Below are 14,780 nucleotides of genomic sequence, written 5' to 3'. Positions count from 1 at the left end.
TCTCCCTCTCCCTCTCCCTTCTCCTTCTCCCTCCCTCTCCCCCCTCTCCCTCTCCCTTCTCCTTCTCCCTCCCTCTCCCCCCTCTCCCTCTCCCTTCTCCTTCTCTCTCCCTCTCCGTCCCCCTCTCCGTCTCACTCTCCCTCTCCGTCTCACTCTCCCTCTCCGTCTCCCTCTCCCTTTCCTTCTCCCTCTCCCTCCCCTTCTCCCTTTCCCTCTCCCTCTCTCGCCCCTTCTCCTTCTCCCTCTCCCTCTCCTTCTCCCTCTCCCTTTCCTTCTCCCTCTCCCTCCCCTTCTCCCTCTCCCTTCTCATTCTCCTTCTCCATTTCCCTCTCCCTCCCTCACCCCCTTCTCCCTCTCCCTCTCCCTTCTCCCCTTTCCCTCTCCCTCCCTTCTCCTTCCCCTTCTCCCTCTCTCTCCCTCCCTCTCCCTTCTCCCTCTCCCTCTCCCTCTCCCTCCCTTGCCCCTTCTCCTTCTCCTTCTCCCTTTCCCTCTCCCTCCCTCTCTCCCTTCTCCTTCTCCTTCTCCCTCTCCCTCTCCCTCTCCCTCCCTCGCCCCTTCTCCCTCTCCCTCTCCCTCTCCCTTCTCCTTCTCCTTCCCTCCCCTCTCCCTCCCTCTCCTTCTCCCTCTCTCTCCCTCCTTCTCTCCCTCTCCCTCCCTCCCCTTCTCCCTCTCCTTCTCCCTCTCTGTCTCCCTCCCTCCCTCCCTCCCTCCCATCAGTGTTAAGTAGCAAACTGAAACCTGACCTTGTCTTAAACAGCATGCAAAGAAAACACACACACCATTCCCTTTAATAATGAGTGAAATATTCTCAGTAACAGATGTCCTGCTTACTAGAGTCACACACCAGACAGCTGGAGTCAACATGACACATTACACACACACACACTATACACACACACACACTATACACACACACACACACTCACTACACACACACACACACAGACAGACTCCACAGTGCCCCGCCCGTCTCAGCCATAGGAACCAGTTGTGTTTGTACTCGCTGCTCTGTGGTCAGACAGGCTCATTAAAGACAAAGAGAGGACGGTAGGGGGATGTGTGTGTGTGTGTGTGTGTGTGTGTGTGTGTGTGTGTGTGTGTGTGTGTGTGTATGTGTGTGTGTGTGTGTGTGAGTGAGTAAGTGAGTGATATTGAACCCTCTGATCACACCAGTATATAACCTTAATTATAAACTGGGTGGTTCGAGCCCTGAATGCTGATTGGCTGACAGTCGTGGTATATCAGACTGAATACCACGGGTATGACAAAACATTTATTTTTACTGCTCTAATTGCGTTGGTAACCAGTTTATAATAGCAATAATGCACCTCGGTGGTTTGTGGTATATGGCCAATATATCACAGCTAAGGACTGTATCCAGGGACTCCGCGTTGCGTCGTGCATAAGAACAGCCCTTAGCCGTGGTATATTGGCCATATACCACACCCCCTCGGGCCTTATTGCGTAATTAAATGACTAACTATACTCTGTTACATGTCCTGTGTGGTGCAACACCAAGAGTCATTGGTTCGTTTCGCCATGGGGCACCCATATGAAAACGGATTCATGCATGACTGTAATTTGATTTGGATTTTAAAAAGTGTGTTACCTGCTCGTTGGTTCTGGTCCAGAAGATAGCCAATGAGAAGACAGCGGTAACGGGTGGAGCCAGGTAACTGGTCACTGATTGGATGTAGACGTAGAGCTGTCCGCTATTGGCCGACTGCAGGATTGGAATCCAGACCACGCTTATCACCACCAGAATCACTGTTACTATCCTACACACAGACACAGTGGAGATTCAGGAACCGTATACAGTGACATCATCTCTTTAAGAATAGAACCTCTGTCTAACCTGCCGACCAATAGCAGATGTTCCTGTGTGAGTGACTGACCTGCCGACCAATAACAGCTGTTCCAGTGTGAGTGACTGACCTGCCGACCAATAACGGCTGTTCCTGTGTGAGTGACTGACCTGCCGACCAATAGCAGCTCCCGTTCCGAGGCATATGCGCGGTACTTCTTCCAGATGTCCATGGTGAAGAGCGTGGAGGAGGAGTTAAAGATGGAAGTCAACGATGACATCAGAGCCGCCATCATCACCGCTATCATCAGCCCCCGCAGACCTATACACATGATATATACATTATACTATATACTATACTATATACACCTACATCATAACTGCTATCATCAGGGTTATAAATATACACATTATATATACTATACAGACCTACTCACATGATATATACATTATACTATATACTATATACTATACTATATACTATACTATATACACCTACATCATAACTGCTATCATCAGGGTTATAAATATACACATTATATATACTATACAGACCTACTCACATGATATATACATTATACTATATACTATACTATATACACCTACATCATAACTGCTATCATCAGGGTTATAAATATACACATGATATATACATTATACTATATACTATACTATATACACCTACATCATAACTGCTATCATCAGGGTTATAAATATACACATTATATATACTATACAGACCTACACACATGATATATACATTATACTATATACTATACTATATACACCTACATCATAACTGCTATCATCAGGGTTATAAATATACACATTATATATACTATACAGACCTACACACATGATATATACATTATACTATATACTATACTATATACACCTACATCATAACTGCTATCATCAGGGTTATAAATATACACATTATATATACTATACAGACCTACATACATGATATATACATTATACTATATACTATACTATATACACCTACATCATAACTGCTATCATCAGGGTTATAAATATACACATTATATATACTATACAGACCTACACACACGATATATACATTATACTATATACTATACTATATACACCTACATCATAACTGCTATCATCAGGGTTATAAATATACACATTATATATACTATACAGACCTACACACATGATATATACATTATACTATATACTATACTATATACTATACTATATACACCTACATCATAACTGCTATCATCAGGGTTATAAATATACACATGATATATACATTATACTATACTATATACACCTACATCATAACTGCTATCATCAGGGTTATAAATATACACATTATATATACTATACAGACCTACACACATGATATATACATTATACTATATACTATACTATATACACCTACATCATAACTGCTATCATCAGGGTTATAAATATACACATTATATATACTATACAGACCTACACACACGAGCTGCCCAGTGACACAAGCCTACCAGACGAGGCTAAATCACTTCTATGCTCGCTTCGAGGCAAGCAACACTGAAGCATGCATGAGAGCATCAGCTGTTCCGGATGACTATGTGATCACGCTCTCCGTAGCCGATGTGAGTAAGACCTTTAAACAGGTCAACATTCACAAGGCTGCAGGGCCAGACGGATTACCAGGACGTGTACTCCGAGCATGTGCTGACCAACTGGCAAGTGTCTTCACTGACATTGTCAACATGTCCCTGACTGAGTCTGTAATACCAACATGTTTCAAGCAGACCACCATAGTCCCCGTGCCCAAGAACTCTAAGATAACCTGCCTAAATGACTACCGACCCGTAGCACTGACGTCTGTAGCCATGAAGTGCTTTGAAAGGCTGGTCATGGCTCACATCAACACCATTATCCCAGAAATCCTAGACCCACTCCAATTTGCATACCGCCCCAACAGATCCACAGATGATGCAATCTCTATTGCACTCCACACTGCCCTTTCCCACCTGGACAAGAGGAACACCTACGTGAGAATACTATTCATTGACTACAGCTCAGCGTTCAACACCATAGTGCCCACAAAGCTCATCACCAAGCTAAGGATCCTGGGACTAAACACCTCACTCTGCAACTGGATCCTGGACTTCCTGACGGGCCGCCCCCAGCTGGTAAGGGTAGGTAACAACACATCTGCCACGCTGATCCTCAACACAGGGGCCCCTCAGGGGTGCGTGCTCAAATCAAATCAAATCAAATGTTATTTGCCACATGCGCTGAATACAACAGGTGTAGACCTTACAGTGAAATGCTTACTTACAAGCCCTTAACCAACAATGCAGTTTTAAGAAAAAGAAAAAAAAGTTAAGTAAAAGTTAAGTAAAAAAATTGATAAGTAAAAAATAAAAAGAGCAAATAATTAAAGAGCAGCAGTAAAATAAAATAACAGTAGGGAGGCTATATACAGGGGGTACCGGTACAGAGTCAATGGGAAATAACAGTAGGGAGGCTATATACAGGGGGTACCGGTACAGAGTCAATGGGAAATAACAGTAGGGAGGCTATATACAGGGGGTACCGGTACAGAGTCAATGGGAAATAACAGTAGGGAGGCTATATACAGGGGGTACCGGTACAGAGTCAATGGGAAATAACAGTAGGGAGGCTATATACAGGGGGTACCGGTACAGAGTCAATGGGAAATAACAGTAGGGAGGCTATATACAGGGGGTACCGGTACAGAGTCAATGGGAAATAACAGTAGGGAGGCTATATACAGGGGGTACCGGTACAGAGTCAATGGGAAATAACAGTAGGGAGGCTATATATACAGGGGGGGTACCGGTACAGAGTCAATGGGAAATAACAGTAGGGAGGCTATATACAGGGGGTACCGGTACAGAGTCAATGGGAAATAACAGTAGGGAGGCTATATACAGGGGGGTACCGGTGCAGAGTCAATGGGAAATAACAGTAGAGAGGATATATATACAGGGGGGTACCGGTGCAGAGTCAATGGGAAATAACAGTAGGGAGGCTATATACAGCTATATACAGGGGGGTACCGGTGCAGAGTCAATGTGCGGGGGCACCGGCTAGTTGAGGTAGTTGAAGTAATATGTACATGTGGGTAGAGTTAAAGTGACTATGCATAAATAATTAACAGAGTAGCAGCAGCGTAAAAGAGGGGGGTGGGTGGGGGGCAGTGCAAATAGTCTGGGTAGCCATGATTAGCTGTTCAGGAGTCTTATGGCTCATAAATTATACATTCACACACACATTATATATACAGCACTAGTCAAAGGTTTGGACACATCTACTCATTCCAGGGTTTCTCTTTATTTTTACTATTTTCTACATTGTAGAATCATAGTGAAGACATCAAAACTATGAAATAACACATATGGAATCATGTAGTAACCAAAAAAGTGTCAAACAAATCCAAAAATATTTTATAATTTGAGATTCTTCAAAGTAGCCACCCTTTGCTTTGATGACAGCTTTGCACACTCTTGGCATTCTCTCAACCAGCTTCATGAGGAATGCTTTTCTAACAGTCTTGAAGGAGTTCCCACATATGCTGAGCACTTGTTGGCTGCTTTTCCTTCACTCTGCGGTCCAACTCATCCCAAACCATCTCAATTGGGTTGAGGTCGGGGGATTGTGGAGGCCAGGTCATCTGATGCAGCACTCCATCACTCTCCTTCTTGGTCAAATAGCCCTTACACAGCCTGGAGGTGTGTTGGGCCATTGTCCTGTTGAAAAACAAATGATAGTCCCACAAAGCACCCCCCACACCATCACACCTCCTCCTCCATGCTTTACGGTGGGAACCACACATGCAGAGATCATCCGTTCACCTACTCTGCGTCTCACAAAGACACGGCAGTTGGAATCAAACATCACAAATTTTGACTCATCAGACCAAAGGACAGATTTCTACCGGTCTAATGTTCATTGCTCATGTTTCTTGGCCCAAGCAAGTCTCTTCTTCTTATTGGTGTCCTTTAGTAGTGGTTTCTTTGCAGCAATTCGACCATGAAGTCCTGATTCACGCAGTCTCCTCTGAACAGTTGATGTTGAGATGTGTCTGTTACTTGAACTCTGTGAAGCATTTATTTGGGCTGCAATTTCTGAGGCTGGTAACTCTAGTGAACTTATCCTCTGCAGCAGAGGTAACACTGGGTCTTCCATTCCTGTGGTGGTCCTCATGAGAGCCAGTTTCATCATAGAGCTTGATGGTTTTTGCGACTGCACTTGAAGAAACGTTCAACGTTCTTGAAATGTTCCGTATTGACTGACCTTCATGTCTTAAAGTCATGATGGACTGTGGTTTCTCTTTGCTTATTTGAGCTGTTCTTGCCATAATATGGACTTGGTCTTTTACCAAATAGGGCTATCTTCTGTATACCCCCCCTACCTTGTCACAACTTAACTGATTGGCTCAAACGCATTAAGAATGAAATAAATTCCACAAATTAACTTTTAACAAGGCACACCTGTTAATTGAAATGCATTCCAGGTGACTACCTCACGAAGCTGGTTGAGAGAATGCCAAGCATGTGCAAAGCTGTCATCAAGGCAAAGGGTGGCTACTTTGAAGAATCTCAAATCTAAAATATATTTTGATTTGTTTAACACTTTTTTGGTTACTACATGATTCCATATGTGTTATTTCATAGTTTTGACTTCTTCACTATTATTCTACAATGTAAAAAATAGTAAAAATAAAGAAAAACCCTGGAATGAGTGGGTGTTCTAAAACTTTGACTGGTACTATATATATACACACACACACACACACACACATTATACATTCACACACACACACACACATTATACATTCACACACACATTATACACACACACACACACTATACACACACCAGAGACATGATGGATACATTCTACACCACCCAGAGATATGATGGATACATTCTATACCACCCAGAGATATGATGGATACATTCAATACCACCCAGAGATATGATGGATACATTCTACACCACCCAGAGACATGATGGATACATTCTACACCACCCAGAGATATGATGGATACATTCTACACTAGGCTTTTACACACACACACACACTCTCACTCACTCACTCACTCACTCACTCACTCACTCACTCACTCACTCACACACTCACTCGCTCAGTCACTCACACACTCACTCACTCACACACACACTCACTCACTCACTCACTCACACATTCTCACTCACACATTCTCACTCACTCACACTCACTCACTCACACTCACTCACTCACTCACTCACACACACACTCACACACTCACTCACACACTCACTTACACACTCACTCACACACTCACACACTCACTCACACACACACACACACACACACACACACACTCACTCACTCACACACACTCAGTCACTCACTCAGTCAGTCACTCACTCACTCACTCAGTCACTCACCGCTGGGCATGAGTTCGATGACCAGCTTGGGAAAGGCGATGTTGGAGCAGCCCACCTCGGCTCCACAGACCCTCAGACACTCCTCAGGGTCCACACACCCCACCGAGTCTGGAACACACAGGTATTACCCTGGTTTTAATGCCTAGGATTATTACACACAGTTATTACCCTGGTTTTAATGCCTAGGATTATTACACACAGTTATTACCCTGGTTTTAATGTCTAGGATTATTACACACAATTATTACCCTGGTTTTAATGCCTAGGATTATTACACACAGTTATTACCCTGGTTTTAATGTCTAGGATTATTACACACAGTTATTACCCTGGTTTTAATGTCTATGATTATTACACACAGTTATTACCCTGGTTTTAATGCCTAGGATTATTACACACAGTTATTACCCTGGTTTTAATGCCTAGGATTATTACACACAGTTATTACCCTGGTTTTAATGCCTAGGATTATTACACACAGTTATTACCCTGGTTTTAATGCCTAGGATTATTACACACAGGTATTACCCTGGTTTTAATGCCTAGGATTATTACACACAATTATTACCCTGGTTTTAATGCCTAGGATTATTACACACAATTATTACCCTGGTTTTAATGCCTAGGATTATTACACACAGTTATTACCCTGGTTTTAATGCCTAGGATTATTACACACAATTATTACCCTGGTTTTAATGTCTATGATTATTACACACAATTATTACCCTGGTTTTAATGTCTATGATTATTACACACAGTTATTACCCTGGTTTTAATGTCTATGATTATTACACACAATTATTACCCTGGTTTTAATGCCTAGGATTATTACACACAATTATTACCCTGGTTTTAATGTCTAGGATTATTACACACAATTATTACCCTGGTTTTAATGTCTAGGATTATTACACACAATTATTACCCTGGTTTTAATGTCTATGATTATTACACACAGTTATTACCCTGGTTTTAATGTCTATGATTATTACACACAATTATTACCCTGGATTTAATTATTACACATGCACACACACACAATCAATTGCATATTATAGTGAAAACAGCAGTGTGTTCATCCATGTATCTGTGATTTAATCAGGATCAATCAACTCTGTCAATATGAGGCCTACAGAGAAACGTCATCACACTGTTACCTAGTGTTCTACTGTTATTCTGTTATTCAGAATATTACAGACAGAGTGGCTGTTGTTATCTAATGTGTTATTCAGAATATTACAGACAGAGTGGCTGTTGTTATCTAATGTGTTATTCAGAATATTACAGACAGAGTGGCTGTTGTTATCTAATGTGTTATTCAGAATATTACAGACAGAGTGGCTGTTGTTATCTAATGTGTTATTCAGAATATTACAGACAGAGTGGCTGTTGTTATCTAATGTGTTATTCAGAATATTACAGACAGAGTGGCTGTTGTTATCTAATGTGTTATTCAGAATATTACAGACAGAGTGGCTGTTGTTATCTAATGTGTTATTCCGAATATTACAGACAGAGTGGCTGTTGTTATCTAATGTGTTATTCCGAATATTACAGACAGAGTGGCTGTTGTTATCTAATGTGTTATTCAGAATATTACAGACAGAGTGGCTGTTGTTATCTAATGTGTTATTCAGAATATTACAGACAGAGTGGCTGTTGTTATCTAATGTGTTATTCAGAATATTACAGACAGAGTGGCTGTTGTTATCTAATGTGTTATTCAGAATATTACAGACAGAGTGGCTGTTGTTATCTAATGTGTTATTCAGAATATTACAGACAGAGTGGCTGTTGTTATCTAATGTGTGTATGCATGTGTCTGTCTGAGCCAGGATACGGGTCATGTCTACATGGAATCCAGCTTTTGTCAAATGTATGTCAAAAGTGTTAGTTTTTTTTGTTTACCTTAACCATTATCCTAACCTGCCATGTTAATTCTCCTAACCAGCTGCATAAATCCTCCTAACACCTAGATCACACCGACTGTAATATCGCGCAAAAATGGTAGGCAGCATCATCTCGATATGTGTGCAACAAAAGTTCAACATGCACCTTCTGCTACCATTTCTGTCAAGCTGTATCGCATACATTTTTAAGCATATGCCCGATAAATCCAACGTATGCACCACACAGAACGCACTGCAACAGCGACGCAATGCTTAAAAGGCAAACGCAGCGTTCCATAGGAAATGAATGTACTTCTGCTGTACCAAAATGTAAAACACTGTCGGTGTGATCGAGGCGTAACCTGCTACAAAAACTCAATTCTGACAAAAGCTGGATCCCTTCTAGCCCTGAGCCAGGAGGCGGGGTTATAGTGTTTCTAGGTTCTCTCTCTATTATTTTCTGACCCACTAACCGGACACTCCGCCCTCCAGTCCCCGGTGAGGACAGCTTCCGTTACCGAGCTACAGACAGACACATTAGATCTCCGCGATACAGGATCATTAACGGTTATTAACTGTTCGTTTGTATTTGGAATTATTGGGACTTGGTCTACAAAAGGAGAACAAACTTCTGGAAGAAACTCCTCAGAGTTTTGTCTCGAAGCTGCTTCGCCTTTCAACCGTTTTCTGGAGGAACTGAAACGGGACCTAGGAAGTACTTCTTTCCAGTAAAAGAGGACAAAGAGACCAGAGTTTTTCTCTAACCGGTTTGAACGGCAGCCAGACGAGACTTTTTGAAAAGAGTCGCGTCATCAGAACAGTTGAACAAGTCACCACGTCCGGCTGGATGAAAGAGGCTGCGCTGGGAAAAGATCCTCTGACTCACACCGACATGCCCCGGTGCTCGGGCTGAACCGGGACTGCAGCCGCTGGAGGGGTCATGTGACGGGCGTGGCGGGGTGGAGAACTTTGTCCCGGTTTACCTGTGCGTGCGTGTTTGTGCATGACATGTGGTTTGAGTTTCAACTTGGGTGATTAAACGGTGATAATGTCAAAGACAAGCTTCACATTCAGCCTGTAACTATTTAGTTCAGCTCAATTGTATTCTGTTTTACAACACGGTGAGACGCACGGACTCAACGTGGACTGCCGGTAGTTTATACGGTGCTGATGATCTGATAGTCGGTCTGTCTCGGATTCTGTCTGCTTTGAGGAGAAATGTCGCCATTTGTGGAAACCTTATTTTATTAGTGTTATTTGGGACAAATCGTGGGAAGCTGGTGGACACGGATACAAATACAACATGAGCTGAGACAGTTGAACTCTTTTAGGAAAAGTTTGGTAAATCTTCCGGTTCAACCGTGGATTGTGTATTTAATGTTCCTCGGTAACACGCGGGCTGTAATATATGTTGGGTGGGATTTATTGATCCCATCAGGTGATTATCGGTTAGGTCTTGTTAAAGTCTAGCGCCATGGCTCTATCTCAGCTGCAGTGTCTAGATGAGCATCACGTCAACTGGCGAGTGACCGAGTCCAAACCGGAGTTCTTCTACAGCGAGGACCAGCGGCTCGCCCTGGAGGCTCTGCTTACAGGGGGACGCGACGCCTTCAGCGGCTACCTCCGGGACCATGGCCTCCAACACTTCCTGTCTGAACCGGAGCTCATGCGGCTGGCGCGCACCGTGGAGGCCTACAGGCCCGGAGGCGAGCACCTCAAGGCCGAGGCGGGAGCGAGCAGCGCGGCCCCGAGGGAATGTGACGGCGGCACTGGGCCACTGTCTTTACAGTACTGGCCCGACCGCTCTGAAGGTTCTGTACCTGACCTGGACCTGGGCTGGCCTGACGCTGCGTCATACCGCGGAGTGACACGCGTCAACGTGCACACGCAGCCCCCAGCTGATGGTCACACGCACATCAAGGAGGTGGTCCGGAAGAACATAGCACAGGCTCAGAAGGTGGGCTACACACACACACACACACACACACTACAGAATACAGACTATAGCACAGGCTCAGAAGGTGGGCTACACACACACACACACACACACACTACAGAATACAGACTATAGCACAGGCTCAGAAGGTGGGCTACACACACACACACACACACACACTACAGAATACAGACTATAGCACAGGCTCAGAAGGTGGGCTACACACACACACTACAGAATACAGACTATAGCACAGGCTCAGAAGGTGGGCTACACACACACACACACACACACACACACACACTACAGAATACAGACTATAGCACAGGCTCAGAAGGTGGGCTACACACACACACACACACACACACTACAGAATACAGACTATAGCACAGGCTCAGAAGGTGGGCTACACACACACACACACACACACACACACACACACACACACACTACAGAATACAGACTATAGCACAGGCTCAGAAGGTGGGCTACACACACACACACACACACACACACACACACACACTACAGAATACAGACTATAGCACAGGCTCAGAAGGTGGGCTACACACACACACACACACACACACACACACACACACACACACACACTACAGAATACAGACTATAGCACAGGCTCAGAAGGTGGGCTACACACACACACACACACACTACAGAATACAGACCATAGCACAGGCTCAGAAGGTGGGCTACACACACACACACACACACACACACACACACACACACTACAGAATACAGACTATAGCACAGGCTCAGAAGGTGGGCTACACACACACACACACACACACACACACACACACTACAGAATACAGACTATAGCACAGGCTCAGAAGGTGGGCTACACACACACACACACACACACACACACACACACACACACACACTACAGAATACAGACTATAGCACAGGCTCAGAAGGTGGGCTACACACACACACACACACACACACACACACACACACACACACACACACACACACACACCTACAGAATACAGACTATAGCACAGGCTCAGAAGGTGGGCTACACACACACACACACACACTACAGAATACAGACTATAGCACAGGCTCAGAAGGTGGGCTACACACACACACACACACACACACACACTACAGAATACAGACTATAGCACAGGCTCAGAAGGTGGGCTACACACACACACACACACACACACACACACACACACACACACTACAGAATACAGACTATAGCACAGGCTCAGAAGGTGGGCTACACACACACACACACACACACACACACTACAGAATACAGACTATAGCACAGGCTCAGAAGGTGGGCTACACACACACACACACACACACACTACAGAATACAGACTATAGCACAGGCTCAGAAGGTGGGCTACACACACACACACACACACACACACTACAGAATACAGACTATAGCACAGGCTCAGAAGGTGGGCTACACACACACACACACACACACACACACACACACACACTACAGAATACAGACTATAGCACAGGCTCAGAAGGTGGGCTACACACACACACACACACTACAGAATACAGACTATAGCACAGGCTCAGAAGGTGGGCTACACACACACACACACACACACACACTACAGAATACAGACTATAGCACAGGCTCAGAAGGTGGGCTACACACACACACACACACACACACACTACAGAATACAGACTATAGCACAGGCTCAGAAGGTGGGCTACACACACACACACACACACACACACTACAGAATACAGACTATAGCACAGGCTCAGAAGGTGGGCTACACACACACACACACACACACACACACACACACACACACACTACAGAATACAGACTATAGCACAGGCTCAGAAGGTGGGCTACACACACACACACACACACACACACACACACACACTACAGAATACAGACTATAGCACAGGCTCAGAAGGTGGGCTACACACACACACACACACACACACACACACACTACAGAATACAGACTATAGCACAGGCTCAGAAGGTGGGCTACACACACACACACACACACACACACACACACTACAGAATACAGACTATAGCACAGGCTCAGAAGGTGGGCTACACACACACACACACACACACACACACACACACACACACTACAGAATACAGACTATAGCACAGGCTCAGAAGGTGGGCTACACACACACACACACTACAGAATACAGACTATAGCACAGGCTCAGAAGGTGGGCTACACACACACACACACACACACACACACACACACTACAGAATACAGACTATAGCACAGGCTCAGAAGGCGGGCTACACACACACACACACACACACACACACACACACACACACACACACACACACACACACACACACACACACACACCACTACAGAATACAGACTATAGCACAGGCTCAGAAGGTGGGCTACACACACACACACACACACACACACACACACACTACAGAATACAGACTATAGCACAGGCTCAGAAGGTGGGCTACACACACACACACACACACACACACACTACAGAATACAGACTATAGCACAGGCTCAGAAGGTGGGCTACACACACACACACACACACACACACACACTACAGAATACAGACTATAGCACAGGCTCAGAAGGTGGGCTACACACACACACACACACACACACACACACACACACACACTACAGAATACAGACTATAGCACAGGCTCAGAAGGTGGGCTACACACACACACACACACACACTACAGAATACAGACTATAGCACAGGCTCAGAAGGTGGGCTACACACACACACACACACACACACACACACACACACACACTACAGAATACAGACTATAGCACAGGCTCAGAAGGTGGGCTACACACACACACACACACACACACACACACACACACACACACCTACAGAATACAGACTATAGCACAGGCTCAGAAGGTGGGCTACACACACACACACACACACACACACACACACACACACACACTACAGAATACAGACTATAGCACAGGCTCAGAAGGTGGGCTACACACACACACACACACACACACACACACACTACAGAATACAGACTATAGCACAGGCTCAGAAGGTGGGCTACACACACACACACACACACACACACACACACACACACTACAGAATACAGACTATAGCACAGGCTCAGAAGGTGGGCTACACACACACACACACACACACACACACTACAGAATACAGACTATAGCACAGGCTCAGAAGGTGGGCTACACACACACACACACACACACACACACACACACTACAGAATACAGACTATAGCACAGGCTCAGAAGGTGGGCTACACACACACACACACACACACACACACACTACAGAATACAGACCATAGCACAGGCTCAGAAGGTGGGCTACACACACACACACACACACACACACACACACACACACACACACACCTACAGAATACAGACTATAGCACAGGCTCAGAAGGTGGGCTACACACACACACACACACACACACACTACAGAATACAGACTATAGCACAGGCTCAGAAGGTGGGCTACACACACACACACACACACACACACACACACACACTACAGAATACAGACTATAGCACAGGCTCAGAAGGTGGGCTACACACACACACACACACACACACACACACACACACACACTACAGAATACAGACTATAGCACAGGCTCAGAAGGTGGGCTACACACACACACACACACTACAGAATACAGA

The 14,780-nt window shown here is 44.7% G+C and overlaps 2 protein-coding genes across 2 annotated transcripts in view; one reads left to right on the top strand and one right to left on the bottom strand.

The window, feature by feature from the left end:
* The window catches only part of LOC123481830 (sodium/glucose cotransporter 5-like), a gene marked incomplete at its 3' end in the record, with an annotated part of 95,577 nt that overhangs the window by 16,077 nt on the left and 64,720 nt on the right, over positions 1-14,780 (bottom strand). Inside the window, exons 3-5 of the mRNA XM_045206948.1 lie at positions 7,234-7,341; positions 1,976-2,126; positions 1,610-1,778 (exon numbers count right to left, since the gene is read on the bottom strand). Of these exons, the coding sequence (XP_045062883.1) occupies positions 1,610-1,778; positions 1,976-2,126; positions 7,234-7,341 (428 nt within the window). The remainder of the gene's footprint in view (positions 1-1,609; positions 1,779-1,975; positions 2,127-7,233; positions 7,342-14,780) is intronic.
* LOC123481856 (protein FAM83G) overlaps positions 10,003-14,780 on the top strand; it is a 20,218-nt gene continuing 15,440 nt past the window's right edge. Inside the window, exon 1 of the mRNA XM_045207406.1 lies at positions 10,003-11,082. Coding sequence (XP_045063341.1) covers positions 10,600-11,082 — 483 coding nt within the window. The 5' untranslated portion in view covers positions 10,003-10,599. The remainder of the gene's footprint in view (positions 11,083-14,780) is intronic.

This window comes from Coregonus clupeaformis, chromosome 24 (assembly GCF_020615455.1).
Source record: "Coregonus clupeaformis isolate EN_2021a chromosome 24, ASM2061545v1, whole genome shotgun sequence".
Classification (NCBI taxonomy): domain Eukaryota; kingdom Metazoa; phylum Chordata; class Actinopteri; order Salmoniformes; family Salmonidae; genus Coregonus; species Coregonus clupeaformis.
The sequence above is the reverse complement of the archived record's forward strand: the minus strand, read 5'-3'. Positions and strand labels throughout refer to the sequence as shown.